The 13,190-nt window shown below is 58.8% G+C and overlaps 1 protein-coding gene across 1 annotated transcript in view; it reads right to left on the reverse strand.

Moving 5' to 3' along the window:
* The window catches only part of ptprb (protein tyrosine phosphatase receptor type b), a 13,619-nt gene extending 1,609 nt beyond the window's left edge, over nt 1–12,010 (reverse strand). The window contains 38 exon segments of the mRNA XM_057023039.1: nt 102–153; nt 156–261; nt 333–455; nt 518–652; nt 724–800; nt 870–960; nt 1,116–1,197; nt 1,281–1,298; nt 1,370–1,450; nt 1,565–1,670; nt 1,770–1,876; nt 1,955–2,091; nt 2,213–2,352; nt 2,415–2,564; nt 2,802–3,080; nt 3,376–3,657; nt 3,731–3,896; nt 4,108–4,208; nt 4,494–4,644; nt 4,716–4,885; nt 4,961–5,230; nt 5,302–5,449; nt 5,532–5,662; nt 5,726–5,891; nt 5,961–6,058; nt 6,129–6,333; nt 6,405–6,463; nt 6,532–6,798; nt 6,915–7,060; nt 7,153–7,270; nt 7,409–7,555; nt 7,629–7,745; nt 7,854–8,132; nt 8,198–8,455; nt 8,825–8,965; nt 9,053–9,172; nt 10,471–10,825; nt 11,568–12,010. Coding sequence (XP_056879019.1) covers nt 102–153; nt 156–261; nt 333–455; nt 518–652; nt 724–800; nt 870–960; nt 1,116–1,197; nt 1,281–1,298; nt 1,370–1,450; nt 1,565–1,670; nt 1,770–1,876; nt 1,955–2,091; nt 2,213–2,352; nt 2,415–2,564; nt 2,802–3,080; nt 3,376–3,657; nt 3,731–3,896; nt 4,108–4,208; nt 4,494–4,644; nt 4,716–4,885; nt 4,961–5,230; nt 5,302–5,449; nt 5,532–5,662; nt 5,726–5,891; nt 5,961–6,058; nt 6,129–6,333; nt 6,405–6,463; nt 6,532–6,798; nt 6,915–7,060; nt 7,153–7,270; nt 7,409–7,555; nt 7,629–7,745; nt 7,854–8,132; nt 8,198–8,455; nt 8,825–8,965; nt 9,053–9,172; nt 10,471–10,825; nt 11,568–11,630 — 5,642 coding nt within the window. The 5' untranslated portion in view covers nt 11,631–12,010.
* Between the last annotated feature and the right edge of the window lie 1,180 nt (nt 12,011–13,190).

Consider the following 13,190-nt stretch of genomic DNA (forward strand, 5'->3'; position numbering starts at 1 on the left):
ACACACACACACACACACACGCACACACGCACACACACACACACACACCAAGTTCTTGTTTAGATTCTTTGAAATCTGTGTTGGGATCCACACACACCTACCTGCAGTGCACCACGGTGGCGCCGGTGCTGGGGGATCGGTCCACGTAGTCCGGACCGTCCTGACGAACTGGATCAGGGACTGGGTGCTCTCGGGGACCCCGTGGTCGGGCCACACGGTGTAGTGGAAGTGACGCAACAGCCGGGGGCAGCTGCAGCGCTCCTGTTCAGGGATTGATTACGGGTCAGTACAACTGGGTCAGAACGCTGCAGCATTACCAGGAGGGGCGGTACCGAGGAGATCTTGAACTCCCTGATGGTCCACTCCGGCAGGACGGACTCTGACAGCATCTGAAGGACCAGCTCCCCGTAGTAGAGCGGTTCTGTGTTGGGGGGCCAGTACTGGTCACACTTGACCTGTGAACACCCCAGTTAGTACCGGCTGCTGGGTCACCACTGACTCGGGTCCGTTTACTCACCCTTCCTTTCTCCACACACTGCGTTACCATGACGATGTTGCAGACGCTGTGCTCCCACACCATCCTCCAGAAGTCGTCCTTGGTGCCGGGCAGCGGGCCCTGGGTGGCGATGTACTGCCGGCGGGAGCTGTTGCCCTGGACAGGTGCCGGGGGTAAGTGTGTGTGCACGTGCACGTGTGTGTGTGTGTGTGTGTGTGTGCACGTACAGGGATGTAGCTGGCATTGATGTAGTCTGAACACGGGTCGTCCTCCAGGTACGCCAGCTTCACTCGGGTGGAATCATCTAGAAAAGAACTCCAACCATCAAACTGATGTTCTGGATTCGTGGGTCGGACGGACGTCCAGAACCTACAGGGCAGGATGTTGTTGTAGCGGTTCTTCCCTCGGTTCTCCGGCACCCGGGCCACGTCCAGCGTCTGGTTGCGTCCAACATCTTTCAGATCCTGAAGAGCAAGTAAGAGAAGGTTGTTGGGGGGGATGTGAGGGGGGGGGGAGGGGAGGAGGGAGGGAGGAGGGGGGAGGAGGGAGGGAGGAGGGGGGAGAGGGAAGAGGGGGGGAGGGGAGGGGAGGGGAGAGGGAGGAGGGGGGAGGGTCCCACCTCAAACTCCTCTGACAGCAGGTAGTTGGAGTCCTCCTGTAGTTGGTTCAGGTGGGACTCAAACTGTCCAGCTTTGATGGGACTGAAGGGACAGAACGTGGTCAGACAGGCAGAAGCAGCAGGTGACGCTGCGTCGGTCAGGTGACGCTCGGTCAGGTGACTCACCTGGTGACTCGACGGTTGCTGCAACAGACAGAAACAAGGTCAGTCAACAGCAGGACGCTACAACAACAGCCAAAGTTGCTGGTTTTCACCTCCTGACGCCCAGATACAGTCCTGAGGACGGGACGTCCTTCCACAGGCTCATCCTCACCACCGGGTTCTCCTGCACCGCCCTGCACGTGCACGCACACACACACACAGGGGGAGACCATCAATAGAGCTGATCTGTGTGTGTGTGTGTGTGTGTGTGTGTGTGTGCGTGTGTGTGTGTGTGTGCGCGCTCTCACACTTTGCGGAGCCTCTGTCTGTAGACCAGCAGGGACAGGATGGGCACCGTTATCCCGATCAGGAACATCCCAGCGCTCAGACCCTCCACCACCCCCCCGAGAGGCTCTGACACAACAGCACAGACAGGGTGGGACACGTGCGTGATGTGCACGCAGGTCTGTGTGTGTGTGTGTGTGGTGTGTGGTGTGTGTGTGTGAGTCGTACCTGCGTGCGTCCTGATCGGGGGGGACAGGTAGGTGTCGCTGAACAGCGGTTGGGGGAACTCTCTGTGGTTCTGGTCCAGCAGGTGCGTGAACGCGCGCACGCTCAGCCTGGACAGAACAAACTGCTGCATTTTACCTGCCAAGTGGGGACATTAGGGCGGGTCCTCGCAAAGATAGATCTTCTACCTGTAGGAGGTTTTAGCTTTCAGAGGCCCGTCGCAGAAGCTGCCGTAGCTGTCGCTCAGGTAAAGGTCGTCGTCATGGTAACGGTCACAGGGCCCACCCAGTCGGTCGCTCCCGGCCCCCAGGTTCACTTCCACGACCTGACGGTTATTGATCAGCTGTATCAGTCGTGTTCATGTCTGCCAGCTTCATTAGCTCCACTGCTGCTAACGAGCACGGCCCACAGGGACCCATGTGTGCACGGGGGCGCAGTTACAGCACCTGTTCAGTGGGGGCGTCGGCGTCCTGGGAGCAGCGGCTGGAGAAGTAGGCGGTCTGATAGGCCCTGACGGAGGCGTTGGTGCTGTAGTCCTGGTAGGAGGGCAGAGGGTGGCGCTGTTCTGGCTGCAGCGCCTCGGCGGCTGTGAGCACATCGTTATCAGCCCGGTCGTTAGTGTGGATCAGCTGATCTATGATTCTCTACCTTCAGACTCCGCCACCACGATGGTGAAGAACCTGACGGCTCCGTTGATGTCGCTGAACCAGGAACAGTTGAACCGGAACAGGATTGAAGACGACGTGACTTTGGACGACCTCTCGCTGACCTGGACGCTGGGGGGGGGGACCGGGGGGCCTACGGCGAGGACAGTTGGAGACCTGACTGGTGACCATCTGAGGATTTTTGTCTTAAAGGTTCAGATCTGGATTTCAGCCCCTGGCTGAGAATGGAGTTAATTAAAGATGAAGCCGACTCCAAGGAGACTCCCAGGAGATCAGTCCTACTTTAACCACAGTGTGTGTGTGTGTGAGAGAGTGTGTGTGTGTGTGTGTGTGTGTGAGAGAGTGTGTGGGTGAGGTGGGGGGCACTCACGGTCAATCATGGTCACAGTGGTGTGTGTCGCTGGTGGACTCTTCTGTCCTGCTGACGAGAGTCTCACAGTGACCGAGTACTTCCTGTACGCCTCGAGGTGGTCCAGCGTTACCGTAGTAACACTGTCAGCCAGTGGCAGCACTGAGATCAGCTCCTCGTCGTCCTGGCGACGGCACTCCACCTCATAGGAGTCAAAGTCAGAGAGGGGGGGTGTCCAGGAGCAGGAGAGGGAGGAGGAAGAGAGCGGGAAGCAGTGAATGGACTTGAGAGGAGAAGGACCTGAGACAAGGAGAGAGGAAAGGAGACAAGGGGAGAGGAAAGGAGACAAGGAGAGGTGATCACTGAATGAAGAGCAGATAATCAGGAAGCCTGTTGATCCCTTGTTTCCCCGTTGATCCCTTGAACAAGCTGCCGGCAGAGCTGTGATGAATTTTAGCTGAACCTCTTTCCTAATATTCTGTCTCCATCTAGTGGTCCCGGTGGGGAACTGCATCCCTCAGCCTGATGAGGTCACACGATGGTCACGTGACAACAGGTGCGTCATTTTGATTAATGCGACATTAATCAAACCTACTTGTCCTGGCGCTCCTCTGGATTGGCTGGCTGATAACTGCTGGCCCTCCACTGGCCCCGCCCCCACTAACGGTCACCACGGTGAAGTTATAGAGTCGCCCTGGAAACATCCCGGCCAGGATGCGTCCGGTCAGGCCAGTTTGGGTGACTGACAGGCGGTCTGATGGAGCCCACTGTAGCCGGAAGCTGTGGTAAAGCCCGGAGGCGGGGCCAGACCACGCCAGCTCGATGCTGTCATTGGTCGGACCCTGTTTGACGGACAGGTGAGTGGGCGGCTCTGGAGCTGTGTGCGATACAAAGTATTTAATCACCTCTGGAATCATCGAGCGTTGGTTCATGCCTGTTTTTATTCTTACACGTGCGTCCGATCGCCGACACGCGGTTGGTGAGCTCGCCGCTGTGAGTGACCACCTCGCTGCGGTACAGATGACCAGGACTCAGCCCAGAAAACACGTGACTGGTGTGGTCGGCGCCGACCGTCTGCACTCCCAGAGTAGCTCCAGAAACGTCGTACAGAAACACCTGCACACAACAGCAGACGTTAGCAGCGCCGCCGCCGCCCTCGGGTTGAACCCAGAGTTCTGCTGAAGGCAGGAAGTGGCGGCGTCTTCCTCGACCTCTGTGCAGGAAGTTGTCGGTTTGACATTTCCAACCCAAATCTGTGCAGCTGTTTAATGTGTGTGAATAAAGACGTTTCCTGTCTGGGTCGGCCTCCGTCTGGATCTGCGCTCACCTGGTAGCTGCTCCTGCTGCCCTCGCCATGCTGCCAGCTGACCGTCAGGCTGTCCGTCTGTCCCGAACTCTCAACCTCCAGAGACGACGCTGCAGACGGCACTGAGGAAGAGGAGGGAGGGCAGAGCAGAAGACCGTTAACCAGGTGAAAGCTAGTGTCTCCTGGGGTCATGTGACCACAGGGGGTCACGTGACCACAGGGGGTCACGTGACCACAGGGGGTCATGTGACCACAGGGCTGCTTCCTCCCACAGTACAAACGTGAGGCCACAGTGTTCACAGAGTCACAGGAAGTCCCGCCCCTTTAGATGTCAATCAATAATTGAATGGTGACATTTATCCACCAGGGGGCGGTGCAGCACGGTTTTACTCGGCGTGTTGACTGACCGGTTCTGGCGAGCGTAGCCGAGTCGCTGCTCATGTCTCGGCTCCAGCTCACCACCTGCAGGCGGTACAGACGTCCTGCTCGCAGGCCGGTGAACAGGCAGCGGTCTGAGGCGGCAGGAAGCTTCTGCAGGTCCAGCAGCTCCCCGGCGACCTGCAGACCGACACGCGCGTCACACGCAAGTGGCGTAGTTCAATTCTGACAGACGGGAAGCATGATCGCACCTGGTGGCTCCTCCCACCCTCGGCAGCCTCTACACCCTGACCGGCTGTTTCGGGGACGCTGTGGAGCGACACGTCGTACGTGTCGACGTGGCCGTCCGAGCGCCGCCACGAGAAGGAGAGAGAGGAGGAGTTGGCAGAAGTGAGGGTGAGGTTGGTGACTGCAGCCGGACCTGCACACAGGAACCAGCGTGAAGCCGAGCCCCCGGAACCAGCCCCGCCCCTCAGAAGCCCCGCCCATCACTCACGCGTTTGTCCCTCTGCGGTCGCCTCCGCCGATGGAACGCCACCGCTCACGGTCACCACGCTCACCCGGTACCACCGCCCAGACGTCAGGCCCTCCAGGCGCTGGCGGCCTCGTTCAGCAGAAACGGTCCAGTTGGCCAGAACGGCGCCGGCCTCGTCCAGCAGCTGCAGCCTGTAGCCGTCGTAGACGCCGGCGGGCCGCTCCCAGCTGACGGTCAGACTGTGGGCGGTGTGGTCGTTGTCCGCCTGCAGGGCCGTGACCCTGGCGGGAGCTGCAGCAGCGAGACGGGAACGATAATGAGCCGTGGCCCAGGGGAACTCGTGCGGTGAGATCACGCCGTACCGGTCCTGCCTGTTCCTCTGCTCCTATTGGTCAGCGTCCCACTCACTGATTGGACAGTCAGGGTGTAGGCGTGGCCTGGGACGAGATCCAGGAATTCCTGGGAGCAGGCGTGTTTGGAAACGGGACGTTTGTCCACCACAGTGCCGTCCTGGAAACGGGAAACGAGGCGGCGTTTATTGTGATTGTATTTGAGATCATTTCCTGTTTGAATCTTCCTGAACTGGACTCACTGGGGTGGACAGAGACACGACATACATGTCCAGGTCCCCGTCTCCAGGCGTCCACGAGGCCAGCAGCCCAGCCACAGAACCCGGGAGGCCGGGTCGAGGCAGGAGGAGCAGGTTCTTCACCGTACTGGGAACTAAAGCCACGCCTCTGGATCAGATCAAGGTCCGGGAACTGGGAACCGTACTGGTGCTCTCACCTGTCTGGCCCCCGATGAACTGGGCTCGCTCATAAGGTCCGCTGAACGTCGACACCACAATCTTGTAATGGCGTCCCGGGGTGAGGGCGGTGAGCCGATGCTGCCGCGCGTCGCTCGCCAACGCCACGGGAGGGAAGACCCGGGTGTCGTTGAAGAGCAGAGTCACCTGATGATCAGACGGGAACCCCATCAGAACCCTTCAGAACCGTTCTTTCAAAACAGCCGGTGCTCGCACCTCGTAGTGGTCCACATCGCCGGGGGCGGGGCTCCAGGTGACCGTGAGATGGCCCGTTCCTGCATCCCCCAGCGACAGGTTCCTCACAGCCGCCGGCACTGAAGGGAGAAACCAGCATCAAGCACAGCGGCGCTGCCGGCCCGTTTAGCGGCCTGGGTTCTGACTCACAGGTGCGTCCATCCGTGGAGACGCTGCTCACGGAGCCGCCGCTCCACGTTTCCACGGTGACCGTGTACAGCCTGCCCGGCGTCAGAGAAGAGAACGCACACTCGTTCTGTCCAGCAGAGACACTCTTGTTCTGCAGGACAGTCAGGTTGTAACGGATCAGAACCACGTAACGGTCCATATCGCCGGCGGCATGACGCCAGTACACCTGAGAGCAACAGACAGGAAACAGTCAGACAGGTGCTCTTCTGAGGGGTCGTGAAGGCGGACGAGAGAGACCTTGAGGAAGTCGTCTCTGCCAGAGTGGACCGCCGTTGGGTTCTGAACAGTGGCCGGTTCTGAAAGACAAATCCAGGGTTGGTGCCCACGCTCTCGCTGCACGTCTGCTTTTAACATCTTCACTCACGCGTTCGTGCCTGAACCACCGTGACGTTCTCCAGGCCCCCGGTCCTTGTCACTATGACAACCGTGTACAGTCGCCCGGCAACCAGGGAGCTGAAGGTGCACTCGGGCGGTGAGGAGCGGGACACGGCCACAGAGCGGATGGTTTGGCTGCGGTCCTGAAGACGGACCAGGTAACTGTCAACCACCCCGACCGCCGGGCGCCAGGACACCTGCACGGCGTCCAACCTGCCGCCGCTGGCGACGCTGACGTCGGTCACCGCTGCCGGCGCTGAAAGCCCAAAAACACCAGTCAGGCATTCATACAGGTGTTGTTCCCTGCGGTGGCCACAGGGGGCGCCACTGCAGCAGATGAAAGGAAAATAATGGAGCCAAAGTCCATCTTACAGGTGCGTCCCTGCAGGCTGACGCTGGCAGACCGGAGCCCCCCGCTGACAGTGGAGGCCTGCAGCCTGTAGGGGGCGCCAGGCATCAGGCCGTCCAGGAGTAGAGAGGAACCGCCATCGGGAACGCTGTGGTTCTGAATGACCACGCTGAGGAGACAAAAACTCAATAGAAGTGGAACCTTTGACAGAACCTTTGATAGAACCTTTGATAGAACCTTTGAGAGTGACGCTGAACTCACCTGTCCTGCAGCAGCGTCAGGCTGTAGGAGTCCACCCCACCAGGAGGCTTCTCCCATGAGGCCTGCAGGCTGCTGACGCCATGGCTCCCCAGGGAGAGGCTACGCAACGGCATGGGAACTGCCACACACACACACACGCACGCACACACGCAGGCACACACACACACGCACACACACACACACACGCACACACACACACGTGAAGACAGCTGCAACGTTCGGGTCCTTCAGGGAATAAACTACAGCCGACACACACCTGTTCTTCCCTCCACAGACACAGAGCTGCTCAGGTTGTGACTCTTGGTTGCCACGGTGATAGAATACTGCGTCCCAGGCGTGAGCACGTTGAACGTGCACTCCCTCATGTTTGACTCCACCTCTCTGGTGTCCACAGTGGCGTTACCTGCGACACCCAGACAGCTTGAACATCCCAGCCCAAAAACAAGGACACGCCCAGGTAGGTTGCTCTGTGTTACCATGGCGAAGAGTCAGGAAGTAACCGTCACGTGAGCCAGAGGGGGCGTGGCTCCACATGGCGCTGAGCGAGGTCTCATCAGAATGACGTATATGGAGGTTGAGCACCGATGCTGGGACTAGACACAGACGTGCACTAACGTGAGTTGAAGCTTTGAGCCGGTGAAAAGACGAGAGGATTTTTTTGGTCACTATTCCGCCTCCAGGTACTCCTGCAGCAACCTCACCTGTAGCTCCGACACAGCTGCTCTCAGCCGTCAGTCCTCCACTTTCCACCACCAACACGGCTCTGTACAGGCTTCCAGGAGTTAGTCCCAGCCCAGGAAAGGTGAAGTTTACAGCCTCCCAGTTCACGCTGGTGTTGACCACTGGCTGGGAGCCGTCCAACAGCAGCACCCGGTAGCTCTCCCAGTGGCCAGCAGGGGGCGACCAAGACAGCAGGAGCCCAGCAGGGGGCGAGGCGGAGGGGGAGAGGGAGAGGGAGAGGGACGTGACGGCTGCCGGGGCTGAAGGACAGACCGAGTCAGGACGACCACAGGTCAGGACACAAAGAGCAGCGGCGGAGGCTGACCTGTCCTGAAGGTGGCTCCTGATTGGCTGGCCAGCGCGCCGCTGTGGGACGCCACCACGGCCGTATACGTGCAGCCCGGAGTCAGCTGGTCCACCGTGACCTGGGTGGCATCTGGGGGGAGAGCGGACTGCCAACGACCCGTTCCGTTGGTGGCCAGTGTGATCACCAGAGAGTCCAGGTCGCCCTCGGGCCGCTGCCATGACAACAGCAACCTGGTGCTGTTGGCGTCAGCGGTGATGTTCAGCACGGCGGCAGGAACTGGAAGGACATCGTCCTGTCAGCACCACGGATGCCCCCCCACCCGTCATCATCGCCCCCGTCCGTCATCACCCCCCCCACCCGTCATCATCAACCCCCCCACCCGTCATCATTGTCCCCCCACCCGTCATCACCCCCCCCACCCGTCATCATCGCCCCCACACCCGTCATCACCCCCCCCCCACCCGTCATCATCAACCCCCCCACCGTCATCATCACCCCCCCCCCACCGTCATCATCGCCCCCCACACCGTCATCACCCCCCCCACCCGTCATCAACCCCCCCCCCACCCATCATCACCCCCCCCCCACCCGTCATCACCCCCCCCACCCGTCATCGCCCCCCCCACCCGTCATCGTCCTCTCTACCTGTTTGGTCCTCAATCGTCACGCTGCTCTGCAGACCGCTGGCTTCCGTTACCATGGTGATGTTGTACAGTCGACCCGCTGTCAGGTTCAGGAGCGCGTGCTGCGTGGCCGTGCTCTCCAACGTCTCGTTCCTCAGCAGACCTGCAAACGCGGCGCAACACACGCTGTTTGTCCGCACGACAGCAGACATCAAAGAACATCAAAGAACATCAAAGAGCTGTGACGCACCGGACTGATCCCAGAGCTGCAGCCTGAAGCGCTGCGTCCTGCCGGGGCCGGCCTGCCAGGAGAGGCCCAGGCTGCTGGAGGTCCTGGAGGTCACCTGGAGGCCCGCCACTGCTGACGGCTCTGGTCACACACACACACACACACACACACACACACACACACACACATACACACACACATAAGTCTCAACTCCCCAGATGCTTGTTGAGAAGTCCAACATGCCTAAAAGCTCTCTACTTCCTGGTGTGTGTTTTTACCCACAGCGGGTGTGTGTGTGTGTGTGTGTGTGTGTGTGTGTGCGTGTGTGTGTGTGTGTGTGTGTGTGAGACCACAAATGTGCTTCACACTGAATGAACAATATTATCAGGCTGCGACATCTCAGCCTCCACTGAGACACAAACCACTTTAGTTCTCCATCACTATCTGACTCTGAATCAGGAAAAAATACTGGAGGTGTTGACAGAGGTTGAGAGTTGAAATCCCAGCAGAGCCAGAGGGCTCACACACACACACACACACACACACACACACACACACACACACACACACACACACACACACACACACAGAGGGAGGATCGGAGTAACATGCTAACGACAGCTAACAGTGGCGTTCTCCTGCTCACTGCCGCCACCTTCTGACTAACTACCGGAACTACAGTCTAGCACGCGTCGACTGTTTGGTGCCGTCCAGAACACACACACAATCTCACACACACACACACACAAACAAAAACACACACACCCTTTCCCAGTGTTTCCTACAGAACAAAGAAACAATGGGGACAGGAAATGGCTGAACCCAAAGCTCTGGCCACGATGGAAATACACTCTGAGGGTCCAACTTCTGTTCTGGAGACCTGCCAATGTGAACACACACACACACACACACACACACACACACACTTACACACAGCATGTACTTTTACTGCTCTATCACTCTCTCTCAGCAGGGCCGGGGTTCCTGTAGCTAATCACAGAGGTGCAGAGGGGAAGCTCACACACACACACACACACACACACACCACACACACACAACACACACACACACACCCAAAGGTCAGCAGGGATGGAAACAAGAGAACACAATAGAATTTGGGACTAAACAAGGAGAACAAAGCCCGTAGCTGAAGTTCAAAGCGCCATTCTGAAGGTCATGTGACCTGGGCGCCACACGGCTGATCTGACCCTGATCAGGCTGAGTGGAGCTGGAACACTGTCAAACCTCCAACCTGGTGAAGGTGACGTTTCAGGTGGGTCAGAAGGATCCTGGAGCATCTCGGTTCTGGCCCTGCCCACCTGACCCGAGTCTGGTGCAGGTTCTCTGCAGGGTTCTGGGCCACAAGGCTGACGGACCGGTTCTGTAGCCACTTCATGACGTAGCTGTGGAACGTGGAGGGATGCTGGGTCGGGACTTACTGGTGGCCACGGAGACGTTCTCCACTCGCTCGTCCATCTGCGAACGGATCTGAAGCTGGTAACTGGTTCCAGCCTCCAGGTGATCCAAGGTGCAGGTGAAGCCGGCCTCCTCGCCCTCGCCGCCCTGGAGCCCGCTACCTGCCTCCTCCGGGCCCCCTGTGGTGTCCGTGGCTCCTCTTGTTCTTCTGCACTCGCCGCCATCCTCTCCGCTGTCCAGAGAGGTCAGCGTGAAGGAGCAGTTCTGTCCAGGTGTGATCACCCTCAGGTGGACCCAGTCCAGACCAGGTGTGACCTCAGTCACAGAGATGCTACACGGGAGGGGCGGAGCCTGTGTGAGCGCAACACTCCTCCCATCCTGCTGGAGAAACCAGACTTTAGACAGTCACATCTTCCCAGCTGAAGGATCAACATTACCTGAGAACTGAGCTAACCTGGACCCCTGGTTCCATTACCAGCCTTCAGCTGGAGCTACATTAGCACGGATGCTAATTACCAAACACATTTACCATAAACAAACAGTTGAAATCAAACATTTTATCCCTTTTCCCCAGAATTAATGTTTGTCCAAGTCAGATGTTGTCAAATCTAAAATTAGCCCAAGGAGTCTTTGACCTTTGACCCTTGTCAGCAGGTTCTCATGTTGAAAGCAGAACAGAAAATAAAAGGTTATTCAGGTTCTCCTGAAAGTGTCCAATCTTCTCAAAGCTGCACTGATTCTTGATTTATGATCAACTCTCTTCAAAAACAAATTATGCTGATTATCACTGGATAATTAAGGGTGCGCTGTCGCCGTTAGCGTTATTGAGCTCTCCTCGTATCTCTCGCCCTGTCAGATGTGTCTTTTATTCATTATTCTAAATGTTTTTCAATTCAAAACCAAAACAAAGAGGATTAAAAAGCAAAAAAAGCATTTTTTACCGTAGTTTAAGTATTTAGAGGTTCTGAAAGCGCCTTGAAACAACTTTGATTGTATAAGACGCTATATAAATAAAGATTGATTGATTGATTGATTGATTGATTGATTGATTGAATCAGGTTGGAAGGAGCTAAATTCTGCTGAACTCGTCCAAACGTCCGTGAAGGCGAAGCGGACTCACCTGCAGCAGCAGAGCCGCCCAGCACACGCAGCACAGCACACGGACGCCTCGGTAGCGCAGCATTCTGGGCCGTCACAGCTTCAGAGCCGGGCGGCACCAACATAATCCTGGAGCGGACCCAGAGCGCGTCCCCGTCCCGTCCCGTCCCCGTCCACGTCCACAGGGCGGTTCCAGAGAAAGGCTTCAGACTCCTGGAGGACAGCTGGAACGCACAAGTCTCCTGTCTTTTGTCCTCCGTCTCCGGAGCGACTCACGTCTGTCCCCCGCTCCTCTGGCTTCAGACTGCCCCCCCTTCCTGCCTCCTCCCGTCGGCTTCCTGTCGCTCGCTGCGGCGTCCAGGCTGGGAGTCACTAACGGACTTCCTCAATCAAGTCAACGGCTCAGAGGTTCTCTGCACATTCAAAGTGCTGCTGCGACTATAAATAATCCTGAAGCCAAAGCAGAAAAGGGACGACTCACCGCCGCCGCCGCCGCCGCCGCCGCCACACAAGTCGTTAAAAATAGGCCGGCGGCTCATCAGGAGTCGCTTTAGCCTCATTTCAGCTTCAAACCTTTGAACAATCAAGTTCTGATGCTTTAAAACAGAGAGGCCACAGCTGGTCAGTGAGGGGGGGCAGGAGGACTGGGCCTGCTGGGGCTGATGGGGGTGATGGGGACCTGCTGGAGCTGATGGGGGTGATGGGGACCTGCTGGGGCTGATGGGGGTGATGGGGACCTGCTGGAGCTGCTGGGGGCCTGCTGGGGCTGATGGGGGCCTGCTGGAGCTGCTGGGGGCCTGCTGGGGCTGATGGGGACCTGCTGGGGCTGCTGGGGACCTGCTGGGGCTGATGGGGACCTGCTGGGGTGATGGGGACTGCTGGGGCTGCTGGCGGCCTGCTGGGGCTGATGGGGACCTGCTGGGGCTGATGGGGGCCTGCTGGGGTGATGGGGGCCTGCTGGGGTGATGGGGACCTGCTGGGGCTGATGGGGACCTGCTGGGGCTGCTGGGGCTGCTGGGGGCCTGCTGGGGCTGCTGGGGACCTGCTGGGGCTGATGGGGGCCTGCTGGGGGCCTGCTGGGGCTGATGGGGGCCTGCTGGGGCTGATGGGGTCCTGCTGGGGCCTGATGGGGGCCTGCTGGGGGCCTGCTGGGGTGATGGGGGCCTGCTGGGGCTGCTGGGGACCTGCTGGGGCTGATGGGGACCTGCTGGGGTGATGGGGGCCTGCTGGGGCTGATGGGGGCCTGCTGGGGCTGATGGGGGCCTGCTGGGGCTGATGGGGGCCTGCTGGGGCTGCTGGGGGCCTGCTGGGGTGATGGGGGCCTGCTGGGGCTGATGGGGACCTGCTGGGGCTGATGGGGGCCTGCTGGGGCTGCTGGGGGCCTGCTGGGGCTGATGGGGGCCTGCTGGGGCTGATGGGGGCCTGCTGGGGCTGATGGGGGCCTGCTGGGGCTCCACCTGCAGAACCTAAAGGTCAGTCTTTGTCTCAGCTACTTTTAGTGGTCCACACCTCTCCTTCCTTCCTTCCTTCCTTCCTTCCTTCCTGCTTCTCCTCGTCTCACAGCTCCTCCAGGAACCAGTTTCAGCTTTAACGTGGTTCAGAAACACCAGCAGCTGAACATGGAACACGTGATCTGATCAGAGAT

This window comes from Takifugu flavidus, chromosome 22 (genome assembly GCF_003711565.1).
Source record: "Takifugu flavidus isolate HTHZ2018 chromosome 22, ASM371156v2, whole genome shotgun sequence".
In the NCBI taxonomy this organism is placed as follows: domain Eukaryota; kingdom Metazoa; phylum Chordata; class Actinopteri; order Tetraodontiformes; family Tetraodontidae; genus Takifugu; species Takifugu flavidus.